General features: G+C 39.5%; 1 protein-coding gene across 3 annotated transcripts in view; it reads left to right on the top strand.

Annotated features, from left to right (window-relative positions):
- SRP54 (signal recognition particle 54) overlaps positions 1-23375 on the top strand; it is a 44724-nt gene extending 21349 nt beyond the window's left edge. For all 3 annotated transcript variants that reach the window (XM_040969221.1, XM_040969222.1, XM_040969223.1), the window contains 12 exons: positions 4289-4393; positions 5908-5974; positions 6056-6113; positions 8795-8945; positions 10557-10705; positions 10940-11040; positions 11512-11598; positions 14919-14992; positions 15564-15672; positions 18798-18968; positions 21856-21951; positions 22869-23375. In XM_040969221.1, coding sequence (XP_040825155.1) covers positions 4289-4393; positions 5908-5974; positions 6056-6113; positions 8795-8945; positions 10557-10705; positions 10940-11040; positions 11512-11598; positions 14919-14992; positions 15564-15672; positions 18798-18968; positions 21856-21951; positions 22869-22960 — 1260 coding nt within the window. In that variant the 3' untranslated portion in view covers positions 22961-23375. The remainder of the gene's footprint in view (positions 1-4288; positions 4394-5907; positions 5975-6055; positions 6114-8794; positions 8946-10556; positions 10706-10939; positions 11041-11511; positions 11599-14918; positions 14993-15563; positions 15673-18797; positions 18969-21855; positions 21952-22868) is intronic.
- Positions 23376-24927: the final 1552 nt, after the last annotated feature.

The raw sequence follows: 24927 nt of genomic DNA, 5'->3' as shown, positions 1-24927 counted from the left end.
GTGTCTTCTGTGTCAGAGATCCTTTCCTCTGCCGCATTTATTCTGTTGATGAGGCTTTCAATCTTATTATCTTGGGCATCCAGTTTGGTTTTGATTTGTTGTATTTCGGTGATTATGCGGTTCTGGAAGTCTTCCAGCTTTGTGTCCACGTCTCTGAGAAATTTTAGCATTATTTTCATCAATTCCTTTGCTGGTAACACGTCCATGTCTTCATCTCGTATCGTCGATATTGATAATGGCTTTTGGCCCTTGTTTGGTGGGGTGCTGGCTCTTTCATCTGGAGCACAACTCTTTCTGGTGGTTTTTCCCATTGCGTTGGTGTATTCTGGTGGGGCAAATGGACCCGTGTGTTGAGGGGCCGTCAGGTGCTTTCCTGTAGAGATTGGAGCCTGCAGGCGTGGTGTTGCCAGGCGTGGTAGTTTTCAAGGCACCGTTGGTGCGTTCTCAGGGCCCGGGGCTGTAGAGCACCACCTTGGGGGCCCAGTGGATTCCAGGCACACTCTGGGCACCTCTTCTACAGGTGTGACACCCCAGGGCGTGGAGGGATGGAGGCGCTCTCTGGGTGTGCCCCCTGCACGGGAATCCACAGGGCTTAGAAGGTTTTATGTGCTTTCTCCCTGCGTTCTCCGTGTCAGGGACTGCAGGGTCTTTCAGAGCCCACCTGGTGCGTCTCCCACACACGGGACTGTGGGTGAGGCACTTTCCAGGCGTGGCTCTTGTGCAGTGAATCCACCACTCGTGGTGTGTGGGTGTTCAGAGCCCCTGCTCCCGTGTGGCTCCCCCACACAGGCCCTTAGCGGAGGAGTGGCCCAGGCGCCCTGTTATAATGACTTCACGGCAGGTTCGCACCGTGTGAGTATGGTGCTGGAGTTTTCAGAGCTCTCCTGGTGGGTCGCCCACACTCAGAACTGCGGGATGGTAGGCGAGGAGTGAGCAGTTCACTCTATGGGAGTGGTACCTGCGTGTCAGGGACACACAGCGCTACACTTCCCAAATCTCAGAGGTCTCCTGACACCTGACACCTGCGCTGCGGAGGCGGCTGCTGCAGGCGGGGCCGCCCAGTCCGCTCGGTGCAGCGTTCAGAGTCCTCCCGGTCCTCCACCAGGCGGGGTGTGGGGGACTCCAGACCCTTGCCAGCTGTCTCTGCGCACCGAGCCGCACTGGCCCCCTCAGCGCAAGAACAACCGAGGCGCCTTCCCAGGGCCCCTTCAGCCACCAACACCACTGAGCGTAGTTCCCAAGGCCAAGACCCGACAGTTTCAGGCTGCCTGCCCCGCGATCTCAGAGGCTGTAACCTCAGCAGGGGTCGAGGAATGCGAAGGCTGCCACGTCAACCCCCCCCCCCTCACCAAACGTCCGGCCGCTGCAGTCTGCCTCCGCCGCTGTTGAGGGCCTCCCGCCGGGGACGATCCCCCTGATCTCCCCGCCTCCGAGCTGGCCGCGTCTCCCGTCAGGCCGTTTTCAAAAGTGACTCAGCAGGTCTGGCGTGGGATGTCGGTTTCTCTGCCTTTGCCCTGCTCCGTTCTCGTTGTTCTTCCGAGTTGTGTGGATCTTTTTGGCTCCACACTGTCCCAGGGAGCTTCACGGACCTCTCCCTGCGGTTCCCTGCTGTTCCTCTTTGCTGCTTCTGTAGCGTTCTATCCCTCTCTCACTAGACGCTCACTCACAGCCTTCCTCCTACGTCGGCCATCTTCCTTCAGAAAGTCTTTATCATTTCAAATTTCACATTTCAGCTATCTTTCATAAACTACTATGATCACAGAGCAGCCCTCAGACCAAAAAAGTTGAGGACCCTTGGTCAAGGGGATAGGAAGAAGAAAAGATTTATAAAATAATTATATCGGGCCCGGCGCGGTGGCGCAAGTGGTTAAGGTCCTCGCCTTGCACGCCCGGGATCCCATATGGGCACCGGTTCTAATCCCGGCAGCCCCGCTTCCCTTCCAGCTCCCTGCCTGTGGCCTGGGAAAGCAGTCGAGGACGGCCCAAAGCTTTGGGACCCTGCACCTGCGTGGGAGACCCGGAAGAGTCTCCTGGCTTCGAATCGCCATAGGATCGGCCGTTGCGCTCACTTGGGGAGTGAATCATGGGACGGAAGATCTTCCTCTCTGTCTCTCCTCTCTGTATATCCGCCTTTCCAATAAAAAATAATAAAAATAAATCTAAAAAAAATAATTATATCATGGGTTCTAAATAAGAGGTGTGTGGAGAGTTGGGTGATTCTGCCATAAGATGTAGAAGATGGAGTTGGATTAGTATACTGAAAGTATCTAGGAAGAAGAGAGGTAAACTTTGGTTAAGAGCAGTTTTGCCGAGGTTAGTGCTGTGACATAGAGGGATGTTCTTGGTTCACTCCCAGGAGGCCAAAGCTAGGAGCATGGAGATTCTTTCAGGTCTCTATTTGGGTAGCAGGGGCCCAACCACTGGAGCCATCTTCTGCTGTTTTACTCACACTATTAGCAAGGAGCAGGATCAAAAGTGGAGTACTATGAAACTGTGTCACACAATACAGTGTAATTAATAGTAATAAAAAAAAAAGTGGGGGAGGGGGAGTAGTCTGGACATGACCGAGCATCTATTTGGAATGCTGGAGGCAACTTTGCCCTCTCTTTACCCTCTAAGCCACAATGTTGGCCCCTTAAGTGATCATTTCAAATGCATCAGACTTGTTCATTTGGGAACTGATTCTATAGTAAACTTAATTTTCTATTGACATGATAAAATTGGTGATTATCAGCATTGGAGAATTTAACATTTGACAAGTTTTCAACATATCATTTATACTTTGGCTTATACGTAAATGATGCTTGTCAAATTGAACATAAACAAAAGCACTGATTATGGTAGTTACACATGTATATTGAGTACTTATAATATAACTGGTCCATAAGAAGATGTACTTTACATATGAAACACAGAACACATTTTTTTTTTTAAGATTTATTTTTATTATTTTTTTATTGGAAAGGCAGATATACAGAGAGGAGAGACAGAGAGGAAGATCTTCCGTCCCATGATTCACTCCCCAAGTGAGCGCAACGGCTGATCCTATGGCGATTCGAAGCCAGGAGACTCTTCCGGGTCTCCCACGGGGGGGGGGGGGTGCAGGGTCCCAAAGCTTTGGGCTGTCCTCAATTGCTTTCCCAGGCCACAGGCAGGGAGCTAGAAGGGAAGCGGGGCTGCCGGGATAGAACCGGCACCCATATGGGATCCCGGGCGTGCAAGGCGAGAACCTTAACCACTTGCGCCACCGCGCTGGGTCCCACTTTTTTTTTTTTTAAAAGATTTATTCTATTTTTATTGGAAAGGCGGATATACAGAGAGGAAGATCTTCTGTCCGATGATTCACTCCCCAAGTGAGTGCAACGGCCGATGCTATGCGAATCTGAAGCCAGGAGCCTCTTCCGGGTCTCCCACGTGGGTGCAGGGTCCCAAAGCTTTGGGCCATCCTTGACTGCTTTCCTGGGCCACAGGCAGGGAGCTGGATGGGAAGCAGGTCCGCTGGAATTAGAACCAGCACCCACATGGGATCCCGGCCATGCAAGGCTAGGACCTTAACCACTGCACCACCGTGCTGGGTCCAACACAGACCACTTTTGAAGACATAGTATAGGACAGGAATATAAAATACCTCTTTAAAAGTTTTTATATAGGGCCTGATGTGGGAGACCAGGAAGAAGCTCCTGGGTCCTGGCTTCAGATTGGCTCAAACTCCAGCTGTTGCAGCCAGAGGATGTTGGGGATAAACCAGTAGATGGAAAATCATTCTGTCTGTCTGTCTGTAAATCTACCTTTTTGGTAAAAATAAATAAATATTATATAAAAAAGTTTTTATATAGGTTAAATGTCAAGGTAATGTTTTTTGATATATTGGGTTAAATAAAATATTAAAATTGACTTTGTTTTTTATGTGTTACTAGAAGTTTTTAAATTCACATGTGACCTACCACATACATTTTTGTATTTATATGGTGATATAGATTGTTCCTTTAGGTCAAACTTCATCTCACATTTTATTTCACACTTTGGCCCTATTGTAAAGAAAATGGTTTGAGAGCCTTACCTCCTAATTGTTTGATAATATATACTTGATTATGATTTCACAATGTATCATTTTGTATTCTTCAAAAAATCTACATGCACAAAGGACAGTAGAGTGGAATTGGAATGGCAGAGGTCTAAGGGCTTTCAGATAAAAATGTCTTTAAAGTGGTAAGGGAAGGGTTTTGTATGTAGGTGTACTTTAACCTGGCTTTGTTTTTATTTATTTATTTACTTTTTTTATATATAGCTTGTAGACCCTGGAGTTAAAGCATGGACACCTACCAAAGGAAAACAGAATGTGATCATGTTTGTTGGATTGCAAGGGAGTGGTAAAACTACAACATGTTCAAAGGTAAGTTAGCTTTATAAAAAAAAAAATATGTGTGAGGAAGAGTGTTGGTACAGTGGGTTAAGCTGTGGACATGCAATGCTGGAGCCCAAGTTTGAGTCCAGCTGCTCTGTTTCTAATCCTAATGTGCCTGGGAAAGCAGCAGAAGGTGGCCCAGATACTTGGGCCCCTGCCATCCATGTGGGAGAACCCAGGTGGAGTTCCAGGCTCCTGGTTCTTTGGCCTAGGCGCATTCTGGTTGTTAATGTCACTTGGGGAGTGAACCAGCAGATGAAAGATTCATTCTCCCTTTCTGTTGTTTTGTCTTTAAAGGAAATAAATTTAAAATCTTAAAAAGTCATAAAGAAAATATATTCGTATAGATTGTTTTATGTTAAAGGAAGATTTGCTTTGTGATTTTTTGTATTGCTTGTTGTATCTTCTGTGCTTTGTAATAGTTTTTGTATATACGAAAAGAGTATCCTGTATTCTCTTACAATTGCTTTTTTGTAAGAACTGTAGGCTTATATTTAAACATGATATTTCTTATACAAAAAGATATTTTTCCTTTAAGGATGTGAGAATTTAGAAGGTTAACCTTATCTCACATGGCTTAAAACTGACTTTTCAGTGTCCCACCCAGCAAAATACAGATTTTTATTTTGTATTTATGTTAGTTTAACCTATTATACCATCCCTTCCTCTCTAGAAGCCTCAACCATGTTAGTTTGAGGAAAAAGAAAGAAATATTTTGGGAAAGGGTTTTTGTTAGTAGCATTATTAGTACTATTAATATGTTTTACCTAATATGATTAGTAGTAGACAATGATCATTTGCTGCTTGATCACTGTCTTTTGAATGTGATTAAATGGCAATTTAGGATTTAAAGTATTTAGGAAATTTGCTACATTCAAAAATCTGTATTACTTTTAGGAGAATTATGTGCAGTTTTACTATATTCCTTAGATCAATGGTAGGGAATATTTTTTTTCTCCACGGGCCATTTGAATCTTTATAAAATCATTCGCAGGCCATACAAAATGATAATGGCACTCTACACAATGACTCATTGGCTAAATCCTCACCTTGAAAGTGCCGGGATCTCATATGGGTGCTGGTTCATGTCCCTCCTATTCTACTTCCCATCTCCTCTGATTTTGACTTGGGAAAGCAGTAGAGGAGGCCCAAAGCCTTGGGAAGAAGGTCCTGACTCATGGTTTCAGATCAGCTCATTTCCTGCTGTGTGGCCATTTGGGGAGTAGACTAGCAGATGGAAGATCTCTTTGTCTGTAAATGTGATCTGCCTTTCTAATAAAAATTATAATCTTTTAAAAGTTATCAACTTAAAAAATTAAACTGCTGTAGCATTTGAAGTCTTGCTTGTGGGTTGCCTTGGCTGAGTCAGACCAAATTGGTTTCATGGGCCTTAAACAGCTCATGGACCAGATGTTCCTCACCCTGCCTTATGTGAATAATAAGGATGAACTGTAGGGGTTTTATGAATAATAATATGTTTTTAAATAATCTTTCTTTCCTAGTTAGCATATTATTACCAGAGGAAAGGTTGGAAGACCTGTTTGATATGTGCGGATACATTCAGAGCAGGTACTGTGCTGAAATTTCCAAATTGTTTTTTGTAATTTTTATTTTCAAATTTGAGGATTGATTAACTCTTTATCTCCTTAGGGGCTTTTGACCAACTAAAACAGAATGCTACCAAAGCAAGAATTCCATTCTATGGAAGGTAAGTTGCTAGGTTTTCTTTTGATATTCACATGATCCATGTTATCTGAATTTTTTTTTTCATGTTATCTGAACGTACTTCATGTAGTCTGCTTATTTTTCGTTATATACTTTCTGAATATAATTCTTTCTGGAAAAAGTTGAAGTGTAATCGATAATTTAGGTTTTGTTATTAGGTTCTTTCGCTGCAGCCTGGTAGCTTAATGAGGGCATTGCTTAGTTTGTGGCTTTTGCCCATGCTTACCACTCTGCTGTGACATTCTGTCCTGCATGCTTCTACTTCTGTTGCTGCTGCTTGATTTCAGACTTCTTTGGAAGCATCTCTGTTAAATACACACTAGTGGGATTTGGCAGCATGGCCTAGCGGCTAAAGTCCTTGCCTTGAGCTTGCTGGGATCCCATATGGACACTGGTTCTAATCCCGGCAGCTCTGCTCCACTTCCCATCCACCTCCCTGCTTGTGGCCTGGAAAAGCAGTTGAGGACGGCCCAAAGCTTTGGGACCCTGCACCCGCGTGGGAGACCCAGAAGAAGTTCCTGATTCCCAGCTTTGGATTGGCGCAGCACTGGCTGTTGCGCTCACTTGGGGAGTGAAGCATCAGACGGAAGACCTTCCTCTCCTCTCTGTATATCTGACTTTGTAATAAAAATAAAATAAATCTTAAAAAAAAATACACATTAGTGAGCAAATGGTGCCAAAATTTTCTCAGAAAGTAGTTGTGATTATTGTTACTCCACGTTTGATACATTATTTTTCATCTCAATAGTGTAGCTTGTTAGAATTTATTTAAAAAAAATTTTTTTTTTGAGAAGAAGCAGACATAGTAGTATCTTTCATTTGCTGGTTCACTCTTCCAAATGGCACAACCAACAGCCTGAGCTGGCCAATCTGAAGCCAGGAGTTACCACCAGGTCTCCCATGTCAGTGGCAGAGGCCCAAGCACTTGTGGTCATCTTCCTCTGCTTTCTTAGGTACATTAGCAGGGAGCTGGATTGGAATTGGAGAAGCCAGGCCTCGAATTGGTGCTCCTATGATGTTACAGGCAGCAGCTTTACTCAGTGTAGCACAATGCTGACCCTATGTGTGTTAAAATCTGTATAATTCAATTTAGATTGGATGTAGCAGGATTTATTTGAGGGATTTCCTATTTAGGACTTTGACTTTTTTTCCTTAAAGGTTTATGTTTTTATTTAAAAGACAGAGTTACAGAGAGAGATGAGAGAGAAGACTAGGACTAGGCCAGTCTGTAGCTGGGATCTAGGAACTCAGTCCTGGTCTCCTACATGGGTGTAGGAAGCAAGCAGTTGGGCTGTCTTCTGCTGCTTCATTAGCAGGAAGCTAGATTGGAAGTGGTGCAGGTAGGATCTGAACTGACATTCATATGGGATGCCAACATTACAGGCAGCAGCTTAATTTGCTGCATCACAGTGCCAGACCCTGAAGAACTTTTCAGCTGGCAAAAAGAATCTTGTGAACTCTGGGTATGATTCTTGTGGTTACTTTTTTTTCCAGTTATTTTTATGTCATGGGTTTCTAGCATATGAATTAAAGAATGATATTAGGAGTTGAGATTGGGGGTGGTAATAAGAATCGTTTCTAGTATAGTTGAAAAATCAGAATAATATGAATGGGTAAAATTGGTGTGGGGATAAGCTGCTGCATTCCATGCCATAGCAAATATCCTGCTCTGTTCCTGGCTTTATCTTCCTGCTAGTGCATACCCTGAGAGACTGTAGCCAGGGCTCTGGCAATTGGGCTGCTGTTATCTGTATGGAAAACCTGTGTCGAGTTCCTCGCCTCTGGCTTTATTGAAGCTGAGAACTGCTGTGGGCATTTGGGGAGCAACCAAAAGATGACTGCTGTCTCCCTCCCTCTCTCCATTCCTTCTGCCTTCCCCCTCCTTCTTCCCCACTCTTCCTCCCCCTCACTCTTTCTCTCTCTCTGTGTTCCTATGCCTTTTAATTGAATAAAAATAAAATTTTAAATATCCCATACCTTTTATTTAATTAAAATTTTTATTTATTTACATTTTATTTGAAAGGCAGAGAGAGAAAGAGGCAGAGACAGATATCTTCCGTCCAGTAGTTGACTGCCTACAGTAGACAGGGCTGGGCCAGGTTGACGTGAAGAGTTGGAGTCTGGAACTCAGTTCATGTCTCCTTTCTGGGTGGCAGACACCCAAGTGCTCTGGCCATCATCTGCTGCTTCCCAAGATGCGTATTAGTAGTAAGGTAGAATTAGAAAGTGTTTCAAAGAAATGACATGGATTGTGCATATTAGCAAGAAACTGGAATGACCTTAAATGTTATCCAGTGACAATTGCATAGCCATTTGATGGCATGAAATGGCTTTTTATAAGATTGTTACTAAAAAAGGGTATTAAGTAGAAAAGCAATGAAATAGTGTCACAGAAATTCAGTTATTAAATAAGATGTATGAAAAAACTGAGTAAAACAAGTCATTCAGAAATGACATGCAGAAGAATTATAGAAAGTTCTGTCATTAAAAAGCTGGATATTCCTTCATGTGGTTCTAATTTGGTTCTTTAGTTAATACTTCCTAGCATTTTATCACAAATGATATGATCATTGGAATAATTCAAAAGGAGGCTAACTATCCACATTAATAATATTTGGAAGTTTTGGTGTGATGACTGTGAAATCATTTATTCATGTTACATAGCTATACAGAAATGGATCCTGTTATCATTGCTTCTGAAGGAGTAGAGAAATTCAAAAATGAAAATTTTGAAATTATAATTGTTGACACAAGTGGCCGCCACAAACAGGAAGACTCTTTGTTTGAAGAAATGCTTCAAGTTGCTAATGCTATAGTAAGTAGTTTTTAATATAACAGCACTATGAAGACTAGTTAATTCTAAAGCTGATAATCAGTATAAAATTCAGTTCGTCCTTATGTGTTAGGCAGATTCCAAATAATTGTTTCCATCTTGGGTACCTGCCAGTTATATGATAAGAAGATAATTTGTATCAAAACCTTTTTTCTTTTTTAGGATTACTTTGATGTTTTCTGTTTACTGCTTAACCTAATTGTGCTTATTTTAACATATTTATTTAATTGAACTTTCAGTTTTTTTACTTATGGAATAAAAAATTGTGCACCCTTCCCATATTTAACTTCCTTACTAAACTCTATAGATAAGTTTATACAAGGAAACATCAAATAATGATATGTCTTTAGAACTGTTTTAGCAATAAAAATAATTCTAATAATTAAAAAAAACCAAAAAAGATAATTTTATCTTTTTAGTCTGTAATTTGGTCTATAGAAAATAAATAACAAAATTGAAAAATTAGTGTATAGTATCTGGGATTGTAATTATTACACTAATCTATGGTATCTTGAATTTACTTTGTGTATGCTACTTTAGTGAGAAGCTTTTACTTTAGATGAATTTTGGGATTTTGAAGCATTAAAAATAGTAATTTAGTTTCTCATCCTTCAAATTATGAAAATTGAGAAAAAACAAATAGTACATGAAAGGCTTATGGAAAATGAAAATGAAATGTTTATTTTAATGTAAAAAACTTTTGAAATATCTGTATTGTTTTTCAAAATACATATTTTTCGTAAATTTTAAAAATTCCTTATATTGGGCCCAGTGCGATGGCCCAGTGGGTAAGTTCTCGCCTTGCAAGTGCTGGGAGCCGGTATGGGCACTGGTTTATATGTCCCCGCTGCTCCACTTCCCATCCAGCTGCTTGCTTGTGGCCTAGGAAAGTAGTGGAAGACGGCCTCAGGCCTCGGGACCCTGCACCTGTGTGGGAGACCTAAAGGAGGTGCCTGGCTCCTGGCTTTGGATTGGCTTAGTTCTGGCCATTGTGGCTCTTTGGGGAGTGAAGCAGCGGACAGAAGATATTTCTCTCTGTCTCTCCTCTGTAAAATCTGCCTATCCAATCAAAATACATAATTTTTTTTAATACATAAATCTTAAAAAGAAAAATTCCTTGTGTTAGAAACCCATATTTTGCCATTGATGTGTTGGCAGTAATTCTTAGGTTAGTGTTTAATGCTAATAATGTTTCTTTCAGTTATGCTGTCATTTTACCCAAGTTTCATTTTAACTTTATTATGTACTCTTTGTATTTTTTTTTCTGATTTTCTTTTACTGTTCCTTTGCCTAGAATGCAGTTCTTCCAGATCTCTGTAGCTTTCCTTTCTCTGTCCTGGCCTTAGCTCTAAAATTACCTCCAGAGAGGGCTTGTTCCTAAGCTACCTCCCCACCTCCCTTACCATCTGTGTTCCATGAGGGGGATAGGAGTTTTTTACTGACCTCTTTATCCTCAGGATTTGGATTGCTCCAGGAAATAGTACTCCCTCAACAAATACTTACTGGTTGTATATTTAAAATAAATATGTTCTGTAGCTTCTAATGATGAACTTTAAAGTAACAATATGCATCTTTTCTATTTAAACTTTCTAGCAACCTGATAACATTGTTTATGTGATGGATGCTTCCATTGGGCAGGCTTGTGAAGCCCAGGCTAAGGCTTTTAAAGATAAAGTAGATGTAGCATCAGTAATAGTAACAAAACTTGACGGTCATGCAAAAGGAGGTGGTGCACTCAGTGCGTAAGTATCAGTGGTGCTTTTGTCCTGTTCGTAGGTTATACGTGTGTTTATGGCTTTCTTGTTGATTTTTGCCAATAGTGGAGTTAATATGATTCATAAAGAAGTTTCTTAATTAATTTCTGCTTTAATTAGTAAAATTTAAATTAGATTATTAGCTTGGAAAGTCTCTTATTAGTTTTGGAAAAAGCTCAGGATTTTTCTCTTTTTTGAGTATATTTTATATTTTCTTCATAGAGTTGCTGCCACAAAAAGTCCAATTATTTTCATTGGTACAGGGGAACATATAGATGACTTTGAGCCTTTCAAAACACAACCTTTCATCAGCAAACTTCTCGGTATGTACAGTGTTGGGGATATTAAAAAAAACTCTGAGAAATAATACTGATCTCTGGAGCAGGTTAGGAGTTTAATCCTACCTTTAGTACCTCATTTAAAAGTTTTCCTTTCTTCCTATGATTTACCTTCCTCACTTGTAAAATAATGGTGATGCCAACCTGCTTCCTGTGCTTTGGCTGGTGAAATTAGATGGAACCTGCTTTGAAAAATTTTTGGCAAATGCAAATTTCTTTGGTTATACTAGTAACATTTATAAGGCAGTAAAACTTTCTCAGGGTGATATTGCTAGAAAACCTGGAATTTGAATTCCAACTGGAGCCCCTGCCTTTTTTTTTTCCCACCACTTAATTTCCCTCACTTATGATGTATAGTACCAACTTGCCTACCCCACAAGGTAATTATGCGAATGTGTATTGGTTAATGTAACATTGAGTATACTATTGTTAATTTTTCTTTTTGGGATTTTACAGGGATGGGTGATATTGAAGGACTGATAGATAAAGTCAATGAGTTGAAGTTGGATGACAATGAAGCACTGATAGAGAAGTTGAAACATGGTATGTAAATGGCAAAAAAATCTCAAATGTCTTAATTTCTTTTTGATAAAGCTACCATTACTTTATTTGAAGTGGTAATATTATAAGTAAATTCTTCAGATATTTAATATTTTAAATGATTATATATAAATTGTTTTTTCATCTGAGCAGTTACAGAATAATAAAACTATTTTTCTCTTTGATAATGTCACCTTAAGTTTAAAATTGAAATTTGCATTGGATTCCTTGAAAGAAAACAGATTGAGTTTGCGTACTCCTCTAATCTGTTTTTGGTTTATTTATTTATTTATTTACTTATTTAAGATTTATTTATTTTTATTACAAAGTCAGATAAATAGAGAGGAGGAAAGATAGAGAGGAAGATCTTCCATCCAATGATTCACTCCCCAAGTGAGCGCAACAGCTGGAGCTGAGCCAATCCAGAGCCAGGATCCAGGAACTTCTGGGTATCCCACATGAGTGCAGGGTCCCAAAGCTTTGGGCTGTCCTCAACTGCTTTTCCAGGCCACAAGCAGGGAGGTGGATGGGAAGTGGAGCTGCCGGGATTAAAATTGGCGCCCGTATGGGATCATGGCGTGTTTAACGTGAGGACTTTAGCCGCTAGGCCACCATGTTGCCAGGCCATTTTCAGTTTAATACACAAATTCACTCCACAGTGCAAATCTACTCCTGTGGTTAAGGCTTCAGGTTCTTAAATATACCTGGATTTGTACTTTTCATCTGTGTTTTATCTATGTAACTTTTCAAATTATTTACTCTCAAATTCCTCATCTATAAAAAGTCATGAATTAGTAAATATTGCATTAACTGAAACATCTGAAATGCCAAACATAAACAGCCAACATATGTTATTAACCATTTAAGCTTTTCTCAAAATGATCTGTCCCATTAATTGCTGTGGCTTCAGACTGTGCTACCTTTTTTCCTCCTTCTTTCTCATCTTGTGAGGTACTTATACTTTGGCTATCTTCTTTGCCTGCAGCTTCAGATTTCTGTGTTTTCTACACCATTCTTGGATGTTCATAAACACCTAACATCCTCATACCTCTATCTTCTCTTTCCAGGTTCCCACTCATTTTTATTCTCAATGTTACTATTTGTGTTATTGCTGCTGGAGTCAGAAACTTGGCTATCATTGTTAGTCTCGTTTCTTCCTCATTCTGCCTTCCTCTTTCCATATCAGCTAATCAGCCCTGGTGTTCTTGCCTTCTAAATGTTTCTATTCCATTCCATGTGCTGCCCTGAAATGATGCTACTTCATCTCTTTCCTAGATTGCTTATTGAAAATCTTTTTATAGATATCTTTTGGACTCTTATTTTTTTTTTTTGGACTCTAATCAGTTTTTTTTTATGATGTAATGAAAGTAATCATTCAGAAATGAGAGTGAATCCATTTTGTTCAAATCCTTTGGCAGCTCCTCATTGCCATTAGAATTTTTTTAAAAGATTGATTTTTATTGGAAAGTCAGATACACAGAGAGAAGGAGAGAAACAGTAATATTTCCATCTGTTGGTTCACTCCCCAAGTGGCCATAACAGCCAGAGCTGAGCCAGTCAGAAACCTAGAGGCAGGAGCTTTTCCCGGGTCTGCCATGTGGGTGCAGGGTACCAAGGCTTTGGGCCATCCTCGACTGCTTTCCCAGGCCATAGGCAGGAAGGGAAGTGGAGCAGCTGGGATATTAACCGGTGCCCATATGGGATCCCAGAGCATGCAAGGCAAGAACTTTAGCCACTAGGCTACTGCACCAGGACCAGCCATTAGGTTTTTTTAAATGATGCCACTATCTGGTGCCTAATTTCTATGACATGTTTTGGCACTGTTATTCTTGGCTTTCAGTGTACCAACCATGCTAAACTTCTTTCAATTTTTCAAAACCACACTACTGCCTAACTTCTGATCTGTTGCCTTTTAGCCACAGCCACTCTTCCTCCACCTTCCTCTTTCCTGGAAAAGGAAATGACTCCTTTTTGTGCTTGAGTTCCTTTCTTCAATCTCTTTGATCATGGATATTTTATCTGATCTCTAGAATGCATCAGAACTCTCCAATGTATATTTTTGTTTGCACCCAGTAATTTATTGTTGTACAGGAGCATTTCAAAAAGTTTGTGGAAAATGGAATTAAAAGAGAAGTTTATTTTGGTGCAGAAGTGTAAGTTTTACTTATTTGAAAGGCTGATGCACTGCTTAATTCTGCATTTAACTACCTGCTGTAACATTTCTTTTGAATGATGTACCATGACTTCAAATTCAGAATCCCTAAAAACAAATGCATTTTCTGCTTTTATGTTTAGCTACTAAATAGAAAATGCTCTTTGTTCTTTTTTAAAACTGAAGCTATTATACATACAGTAAAATGTTTGAATCCCAAGGATTCTGTTACTTTTTTTAATGTATAGAAATCCACACTCCCATCAAAAAGCAAAATAATTATGTGTGCCCTTCCTTAGTAATATTTCATGTTACAGAAATCTTAGGATATGTCTTTGACTCAGTATATTTTGTATATGCATCCATGTAGTTTTATATCGATAGTTTGTTCATTTTGTCTCTTAGTGCTTTATCCTGTTTATGGACAGACAGCTAAGCTATTTTAAGAAACGTCAAATAATCTTAAAAATTACTTTTGCTGGGCCCAGCGCGTTAGTGTAGTGGCTAAAGTCCTCACCTTACATGCGCCGTGATCTATAGGGATGCCTGTTCATATCCCGGTAACCCCACTTCCCATCCAGCTCTCTGCTTGTGGCCTGGGAAAGCAGTAGAGGATGGCCCAAATCCTTGGGACCCTGAACCCGCATGGGAGACCCAGAGAAATTCTTGGCTCCCAGCCTCAGATCGGCTCAGTGGCCGCTTGGAGAGTGAATCATTGGACAGAAGATCTTTCTCTCTCTCTCTCTCCTCTTTTCTCTGTGTCTGACTTTCCAACAAAAATGAGTAAATCCTTAAAAAAGAAAAGTTTCTGCTGTTTGACATTCTCTCCAGCATTGTATGGGGACTGTACTACCTTCCTATTTAATTTTTGGTGTTGTCAGTCTTTTTAATTTTGGTCATTCTGGTGAATAGAGTCTGTGTGCCTTCTTGAAATTTCTTCTGTGTGAATGTCCATCTTTGATAGAATGTTGGCATCTCACGGACGGAATTTACGTATCTGTATATTCTTCATGGTATTTATGCTGCCATGTCGTAAATACCGACTCCTCAGTGAATACTGATTGGATATTTTATGAGTATGCTTCAAAATGAATCATGAGATAAGGGAAAGATTAGTTTATTGTATGGAAAGGTGTGCTGCTTAATATAAGTAATTTATATTATATTTCAGGTCAGTTTACGTTACGAGACATGTATGAACAATTTCAAAACATCATGAAAATGGGCCCCTTCAGTCAGATCTTGGTAAGTTATCCTTAAATTTTTGTTTATGTCTTCATTTCCTATTAAACTTTCTAAGAAAAAGATAATATATTTGCTTCAATATTTGATATTCAGATAAAATATATATTGTAAGACTTACTGTTGTTATTGGAGCCAGTGGTTAAATGTGGACATTTTTGAGGATGGCATCATGGCATAGTATGTTAAGCCCACCTGCAGTGCCTGCATCCCATGTGGGCATCAGTTCAAATCCTGACTGCTCTACTTCTGATCCAGCTCTCTGATTGTGGGCTACAAAGCCAGTGGAGGATGGTCCAAGTCCTTGGGTTCCTGCACCCATTTGAAAGACCTGGAGGAAGCTCCTGGCACTTGGCTCCTGGCTTTGGATTGGCCAGAGTCAGCTCTGGGTGTTGTGGTCATTTGGGGAGTGAGCTAGCAGATGGAAGATTTTTATCTCCATCTCTGTGACTCCTTTCTGTGTTAAGTGCCCTTCAAATAGAAATCTCTTTTTAAAATGTGGACATTTTGTACGATTCATCCTAAAGTATTAATGGCTTTATATTTAAATCTGTTGTATTTAAATCTGCCTTAGGGGATGATCCCTGGTTTTGGAACAGATTTTATGAGCAAAGGAAATGAGCAGGAGTCAATGGCAAGGCTGAAGAAATTAATGACGATAATGGATAGTATGAATGATCAAGGTAGGATGGCTGTTAATACTGGGGGAATGGTATTCTGAATCCCCACAAATGAGTTTCACTGTTTTGTTGTTGAGAAAGGTGGGGGAACCTGAGATTGAAATCTTTTTACGTGGATTTATAGTACCTTCAAAGCCCTTGCTCTGAGAAGTAATGATTATTGCATTGATGGTATCATTTGGAGAAATGTCAGTAACAAAGCTTTTCCAAGAAAGTTCAAGGAAAGAACAGTAGTTCTGTCTAATGTTGGCAGCAATAGCTTAAGGGAAGGAATCTGTAGTCAAATTTTGGGGTAATAGAAGTAGATTTATCTTAATACTCTTCAGAGCTTTAATATGACAATATGTGTTGGGAAATCTATAAAAGTGAAACCACTTAAGCAATGTTTATAGACTTCTTTTGCTCAAAAACTATTTTATTTCTTCAGAATGCCCCCTGTGTGTCATCGTGTCTGGTTCCTCTTGTGTCTCCCATTCTTTCCAGGTCTTGACCTGGTGCTCAGCCTATCAGCATCTCTAGTCCCATGACTTTTTTTTTTTTTTTTACTAGTGTTTCAGTAGCTTTTCTCATCCCGCCCCAGTAAGTATAGTGAACGTTTGGCATCCCTTTTTCTTCTTCAACAGTTGCCCTGCTTGACCTATAACCTCTTTTTACAAAGAAAATTTAGTGATGAATTCCCTCAACTTTTGGCTAACTCACCTACAAAATTTGGCAACTATTAAGTGTGCTTCATACTGTTTTGTGACTTCTGTCAGTCAAACCCTTTCTTATAGCTTCAGTCATTTTTTCCAGCAGTATGTGAGCATTTTAAAGTTTCTAGGATTCTATTCTCATAGTATTCTTACTGTGCTCGTTTCTGTTGAATAACTCATCCATATTTGCGCTTTATCTAACCTGGGTTATTGGTTTTTTCAATATTTACCTTTTTACTGATCTGTTGACTTTCATAGTAGTCCTAATAATACCGCATCTTTTCTTGTTTCCATCTCCAGTGCTTGAAAAATGTTTACAATATTTAGAGTGTTTTCTCTGTGCCAGGCACTATGCTGAGCACTTTGCATGTAATCCTCACAACACCCTTTAATCATCACAGTAAATCTTAAAGCATAGTCCAGTCTGAGATACAGGACTGTTGAGTCATTTGCACAGTGTCCCTAGAGAGTGAAAAGACTTGCTTTAGATCTTGGCATTCTGTCTCAACAGTTCATGCTATTTCCTGATCTTTGCTTGGTACACATGCTGGTAGTGCTGGCTGCTTATACGTTTGAAAGTTTGGTGACACCCACGTGCTCCAAAACTAGCATTTCTTCCTAGATGAGTGACACTTCCCTCCATCTAAGCAGTCATCCAAGCCTGAATCTGGGATAAGTTTGTCTTTACTCATTTTCTGTGCAGTGGTTCTGTTGAGATAGAAATATGAAAATAACTTCTTTGACTTTTGTCATTTTTCTCTTGTGTATGTTTAAGTTCTTGTATTAGGTGCATATATATTTAGGATTATTTTCTTGATGAATTGTCCTTGTTATTGTGTAGTATCTCTGCTTCTGGTCTACAATATCTATTACTGTTAGAGCCACTGCATCTTTTTTCTACTTTTTTTTTTAATTGGAAAGTCAGTTATATACAGAGAGGAGAAGAGGCAGAGAGGAAGATCTTCCTACAGTTGATTCACTCTCTTAAGTGGCCACAATGGCTGGAGCTGCACCAGTCCAAAGCTAGGAACCCAGATCCTCTTCTGGGTCTCCCATGTGGGTGCAGAGTCCCAAGGCTTTGGGCCGTTCTCAACTGCTTTCCCAGGCCACAAGCAGGGAGCTGGATGGGCAGCGGGGCTGCAGGGATTAGAACCAGCGCCTATATATGTGATCCCATTGCATGCAAGGCGAGGACTTTAACCACTAGGCTACCATGCTGGTTCCTACATCTTTTAATTCCTTTTGTATTGTTTATCTTTTTTTTTTAAAGATTTGTTTTATTTTTATTGGAAAGGCAGATATATAGAGAGGAGAGACAGAGAGGACGATCTTCCGTCCGATGATTCACTCCCCAAGTGGGCCGCAACAGCTGGAGCTGAGCCAATCTGAAGCCAGAAGCCTCTTCCGGGTCTCCCACGTGGGTGCAGGGTCCCAAAGCATTGGGCCGTCCTCGACTGCTTTCCCAGGCCACAAGCAGGGAGCTGGATGGGAAGCGGGGCTTCCGGGATTAGAACCAGCGTCCATATGGGATCCCGGGCGTTCAAGGCGAGGACCTTAACCACTTGCGCCATCGCACCGGGCCCTTGTATTATTTATGTTTTCCCATCTTTTTTATTGTTAACCTAGGAAATTCCAAATCAGGATGCCAACAGCTTTAGTGTCTGGTTAGGACTCAGTCCCTGTTTATAGATGATACCTTTGTTTAGGACTTGCTCTAGGTAGTATGATACACATGCATGCTTGATTTATCAGTCTATATCTATCGGTACTCATTACTTCAATGGCAGAAACTTTAAAATCACTTTAGATTTAGCAAGTTGCATGTCTTAAATTGTCTCATTTCTTCCCTCTTTTCATTGACTCTGCATCCCCTGCATTAGTTTATACTCATAGCATTTCTTATCTGAATTACCTTGATAGCCTCCCTGTGTTTTCCTTTCTTCTTTGGCACTCTTTCAAGTCTGTCTTACTCAGTGCCACCAGGATGATATTTCTAATGATGACAGTCCTTTCAACAGATGCCTTTATTGCCTCTACAATGAATTCCAAACTCGTAAGTTTGACATACAAATTCTGTTACTATCTTGTCCTTGCTTGCTGCTAATGAAAGGTCTGGAAAGCAGCAGAGGATGGCTCAAGACTTGGGTCTGCACTCACTTGGGAGACCAGGAGCTCCCAGCTGTGTCCCGTTGTGGACATTTGCGGCGTAAACTAGCTGGAGGACAATCTCTCCCTCTGTCTGTCTCTTGTTCTGTCTCTGTAACTCTGCCTATCAAATAAAAATATCTTTTAAAAAATTTCATAATTAAAAAAGTTATAGTTGCCTTTTTAAAACAACATCTATTGTTATTATATATTGCCCATTTGCATATAACTGCTTTGATGATGATGAGCAGTAACTTTATATAAGTGAAATAATTGGACTCTTGCTTACAGAACTGGACAGTACAGATGGTGCCAAGGTTTTTAGTAAACAACCAGGAAGAATCCAAAGAGTTGCAAGAGGATCAGGTGTGTCAACAAGGGATGTTCAAGAACTTTTAACACAATATACCAAGTTTGCACAGATGGTAAAAAAGATGGGTGGTATCAAAGGACTTTTCAAAGGTAAGAAAAATTATCATCATTTGATAATGGACTTAAAAAAAATGGCAAATTGAATTTTAAGGTTGGGCCAGGGCCTGGTGTGGTGGCCTTGCATGCACTAGGATTCCATATGGTCTCTAGTTCTAGTGTTGCCAGACCCACTTCCCATCCAGCTCCCTGCTTGTGGCCTGGGAAAGCAGTCAAGGACGGCCCAGAGCCTTGGGACCCTGCACCCGCGTGGGAGACCCAGATGAGGCTCCTGGCTCCTGTCTTTGGACCGGTGCTTCTTCGGTCATTTGGGGAGTGAATCCTCTCTGTATTATCTGACTTTCTAAATAATAATAATAATAAATCTTAAAAAAAAAAGATGTTAGGGCTGCCATTTGTCTTAGTGCTTTAAAATAGCACTTGAGATGCCTGCATCCCTATGTAAATGCTTACACAAGGCCTAGGTCCTAGCTCTGCTCCTAGTTCCAGCTTCCTGCCAGTGTGCAGTGGGATAGGCAGTGGTGATGAGTTATGTACTTGGTCCTCTGTCATCCACATGAGCGAACTAATGTCTGTGTCTCTGCTTATCAAATAATAAATGCATTTTCATTTTAAAACTGCCTTCAAAAATTTTTTACTTATTTGAAAAGCAGAGTTACAGAAATTTCTGTCTACTGGTTCACTCCCCGAGTGACTATAGCAGCCAGAGCTGGGCCAAAGTGAAGGCAGGAGCAGGAACTTTATGCAACTGGCTCATGTGGGTACAGGTCCCAATTAGTTTAATCCCTGTTTTACCAGACAGATTAAGAGGATGCTGGATTGGAAGCGGAGCAGCTGGGATTAGAACCATCACCCATATGGGTTACTGACATTGTAGATGGTAGCTTAATCTATTATGGTACAATGCTACCTTTCCTCCCAGATTTTTAATTTTCAAAGATGTCTGTATAAATGAAAGTACTTAACTTTTTTGGTTTTGTTTTATTTTAAGGATTTATTTAATTTTAATGGAAAGGCAGATTTATAGACAGAAGGAAAGACAGAGAGAAAGGTCTTTTGCCCTTTGGTTCACTCCCCAAGTGGCCACAATGGCTGTAGCTTAGCCATGGATTTCTTGTGCAGATTTTTATCACATCTTATCATAAAAGTGTATCTTTTCTTTGATGAAGGTTTTTGTTTTTTTAACATTTTGATTTTATTTATTTGATAGAGTTAAAGAGAGAGAGATTTGCATTTGCTAATCCATTCTGCAAATTACTGCACTGGCTAGGACTGGGCCAGGCTAAAACCAGGAGCCTGAACTCCATTCAGGCCTCCCAGGTGGCCACAAGGACCCAAGCACTTGGGCCATCTTCCACTGTTTTCCCAGAACATGCAGTGAGCTGTATGTTTCCCCATCTTGAGCATAGAGCTATTCTTTAAAAGATGTTATACTTTGGCCCAGAATGCATCTCTTTCCCTGGCTTCCCTTTTTCCTTTGAAATTTTGACCTAACTGTGGGGAATGAAAATATTTAAAATTTATTTCAGGTACAAAGAGACAGAGTAAGTTCCTACCCATTGGTTAACTTCCCAGTTACCCAGAGCCGCTGAGTCTGGACCATAGATAGGAGCAGGGCACACAACCCATATCTCTCACATGGGAAGCAGGTATCCAATTACTTGAGCCATTCCTGCTGCCTCAGAGGGTTTGCACTGGTAGCAAGCTAGAATCACTAACTGGAATCTAACCCAGCATGTGTGCTGTGGGTACATTAGCCATTAGGCCAAATGCCTGTTCCAATGTGTACTTAAAAAAAAAAAAAAAGAAAAACTTCTTAGATATATACCATTATTCAAGTTCTGTCAGGCTCATTTTTCAGATTCCTTTACCAGTCATCTGGCCTCCCTTATTAACTCATAAAGTACGCTTTTTGTTTATCTCCCATATCAATATTGAGCCTGTGTTATTATTGCCTATTACTAATAATGCTGTATATAATTTTGCTGTTAGTGGCTCATTCACAGGTACATCTGAAACTATCAGCAAAAATCATAGCCTTAAGAAAGTTTTAGGGCCTGGTGCAATAGTCTAGTGGCTTAAATCCTTACCTTACATGCATCAGGATCCCATGTGGATATGCCAGTGGCCCTGCTTCCCTTCTAGCTCTCTGTGGCCTGGGAATGCCGTCAAGGACAGCCCAAGGTCTTAGAATCCTGCAGCCTTGTAAGAGACCCTAAAGAAACTCCTGTACCCTGGCTTCAGCTTGACTCAGTTCCAGCCATTGCGGCCATCTGGGGAGTGAACTAGTGGACAGAAGAGCTTCCTCTCCCTATCTCTTGTCTGTATAGCTGCCTTTCCAATAAAAATAATAAATCTTAAAAAAAAAAGAGAGAGAAAAGATTCTTTGTCCTCTTATCTAGATTCACTTATTCCTCAAAAAAAAAAAAATGTAACTGGTAAAAATATTATAAGGTTATGTGGGGGATAGAGCACTGTGGCCTAGCGGCTAGTGCGTGGCCTTGAGTGCGCTGGGATCCCATATGGATGCTGGTTCTAATCCCAACAGCCTCGATCGTTTCCCATCCAGCTCCCTGTTTGTGGCCTGGGAAAGCAGTCGAGGATGGCCCAAGGCCTTGGGACTCTGCACCTTCATGGGAGACCTGGAAGAGGATCTGGGCTCCTGGCTTCAGATCGTGCAGCTCTGGCTGTTGTGGTCACTTGGGGTGTGAACCATCGGACAGAAGATCTTTCTCTCCGTCTCTCCTCCTCTCTGTATATCTGACTCTGCAATACAAATAAATCTTTTTTTTAAAAAAAAAGAATATGTGCAATTAGAAATAGCAATGTAAGGTTGAATATTTTTTGTGCTTATTCAATTCCTCAAACTTTGTGTGATCTGATTTTTTATATCATACATTGATTTGAAAATTGTTTTCAGGTGGTGACATGTCTAAAAATGTAAGCCAGTCACAGATGGCAAAATTGAATCAACAAATGGCCAAAATGATGGATCCAAGAGTTCTTCATCACATGGGTAACTACGAAGTTGTTGCCTGTTGCTAATACAAGTTTAATTTATGATGGTTGGGTTTTAGTGATAAGCCTTCTTTGTGATATGAACATGTGATTTGAGGGCAGTGGCTGTCTAAATCCCTTCATAGCTACAATGGTGCAGTGTAAGCAGAGGCTTTAGTTTTTTCTGCTGCCACCTGTGTGATTTCTGAGCAAGCTTTGTAATCATCTTTTGCAGATGCTTGTTCTAGTGACCTTTTGTTCTATTTTGGAACCTAGATATTTTCAATGATGGGACTTTGAAATTGCTGAAGAATTTTATATCACTTGTACTGTGTAACATCAAAATACCGTAAACTTTCTGAACTTCACTTTTGTCCTCCTATAAAGTCATAAAGATAACAGAGATAATTATCTAGTGGATAATTATCATAGATAAATCTTATAAGGACATTGTGACAATGAAGTAAGGCAGTATATATGAAAGCATGTAATAGAGTTCTGGGTGTATAGTACATGTTTAATAAATGATTACTTTTCTTCCATAAGTCATTTGAAAAAAACTCTTCATTGAGTCCTTTTGTGTTCACTTCAGCAGCACATATACTAAAAAGTGGTTACTTTTGTATAACTGGATAGTATTTATGGCAGGATTCTGGGAACTGACAAAAAATTATGTTACGTTTAGATTTATTGACCATATAACAAGTATTATTCTATGATGTTTACTGAATTTGTCAGTGAAGTAGATTATTCGTCTTCTTTTAAGGATGAGGATACTATTGATAATAGGAATTTTTAGTTGACATGTTCCTTAAGACTAATGACTAAATTATTACCAGGATCCAGTATTTTGTAGAAGTTAATGAACCTGTTAGACAAAAGCTGTAAGTGTGTCAACTTATACTTAATTATGATCTGTTTTTCCTTTGTCTGCAGGTGGTATGGCAGGACTTCAGTCCATGATGAGGCAGTTTCAACAGGGTGCTGCTGGCAATATGAAAGGCATGATGGGATTCAATAATATGTAAAGATGCCTTACTATAAACTGACTGAGTTGATTGCATTATTTGCTGAGACCTCAGTTTCCCTTCTTTTTGCAAATGGGGGGAGAAAAAAGAGTATTTTTCTTAACTTTCTTTTTTGCCTTTATCTGTCCTCCTCTACTTTTTTCTTCCATTCTTCTTTCCCCTTGTTCCTCCCTCCCTTTCATATAAGGGAAGAATATATGGTTTTTGTGGAAATCATATTTTTGGTTTAGATTTTCTTCTTAGTTTTCACCATAATAATACTTCTTAAGTTAATCAAATCATGATGTAAAATTTTAGTACTTAAAGGTTTTTAATTGTCTGAGAAGACCAAGCATTACATTTGTAAACAGTCCTGGACAGTAGTTACATGATATCTAAATAAAAATGCTGTAAAATAAAAGTGGTTATAAGTTAAGGGCTTGTTAACTTTCTTTATGGTTTAAAATGGTTAGTATATCACACCTAAAGGTTGAAGAGCAAATAAGTACATGTCATTTAAAACTATGCCTGGAAATAAACCTTAAATAAGAAATATGGTGGAGCGACTTACCATGAGTATTAGTTTTATTTAAGTTAGAATAATTGAGATAATTTTGCCATAGAAAATCTTAGCTCTGTTGTTTCAATTGAGATTGGTAACTTGACTCCAATTTACAATGTATATTTGGTATATAACTTGTGTTTTTAACCTAGTTTTGAGCCTTAGTGGCAATCCTTGATTTTTTGAAGCTACTTTTATGTTTCTTACATACCAAAAATCTACTTGAAAAAATAGATATACTTTGATTATATGAGATAATGTATAGCCCAAGTGGGGAACATTGGAAATATTAGGCTATCATGATTATATATTAAAAACAATTAGACTTTGATAAGGTTGACTTGATTATTGGTACCCTTTGATTGATGCAAAATTTATTTAGAACAATGACTTTTAAATAAATTTTATGTAAAGAGCTGAAAATACTAGAATTACTATGCCTATTCATGACTGACATGAAGATAATAGGTTTGATGTAGCAATAAGTTTTTGAGCTAAGATAAAATGATCTGCAGCAGAGGATTGATTTGCAGTAGTTGTGAGTAAAATAAAAAGCTTAGTTTTAACATTAATATTTCATGACTCAAATGCTTCAAAAAAGTCTTATAAGCTAATGTATTTCTAAAAAATAATTTCAGAAAGAATATAACTTTTTCATATTCTACTAATTTTTTTTATTAGCTAAAAAATATACTATCCTTGTAGAACACGATATAAAATGATATATCTTATATTCTGTGGAAATGTCACACCAAGGTCTGGCCAGGGAAATGGGACAATGGAAATAATATTATTCTCTGACCCATTTTAATTGAAGTGATGCATATCTTTTGCTTTGTATTTTTATGTTTTTCATTCTTGGCATATAAAAGGAAAATGACCATAATAACCATAAGCTTTAGGCATTTTTTTAATACTTTGTGTCTGATATAAGCTCCTTTTTTGGCAAAAGTTAAGGATGTATGATTAAGCTTTCATTTTCTTTTCCATTAAAATGAGGGAATTGATGGGGCTGGCAAATCCAAATGATTTGAAACCTAGCAGCCCTACTTCTGATCCAGTTCTCTATTAATGTAAGTGTGTGTGTATGTGTGTGTGTGTGTGTGTGTGTGTGTGTGTGTGTGTGTGTGTGTGTAATGTGTACTCCAACAACAGCTCACAAGAGTATGGAGGAATTTTTGGAAAAAAATAAATTCCTGTTAACATGTGATAGGTATGTTACATAAGACCATTATCTTGTTAAAATGAATATATAGTACATTACAATTTAAGCAAAGTGAGAAGTTCCAAAATTCTGGTTTTTGGTAAGATTATACTAACCTTGAGTATAATATCTAACTAAAAAGAAAAAAAAATGTTGTGCATACTGACAAGCAGCAACAAAATCAGAAAATTTACCAGAACTGAATTCCCAGATTAGACATTA

Source organism: Ochotona curzoniae, unplaced genomic scaffold (genome assembly GCF_017591425.1).
Source record: "Ochotona curzoniae isolate NIBS_2020 unplaced genomic scaffold, NIBS_Ocur_1.0 scaffold_4701, whole genome shotgun sequence".
Taxonomy (NCBI): Eukaryota; Metazoa; Chordata; class Mammalia; order Lagomorpha; family Ochotonidae; genus Ochotona; species Ochotona curzoniae.
This window is presented reverse-complemented; position numbering and strand designations above follow the sequence as displayed.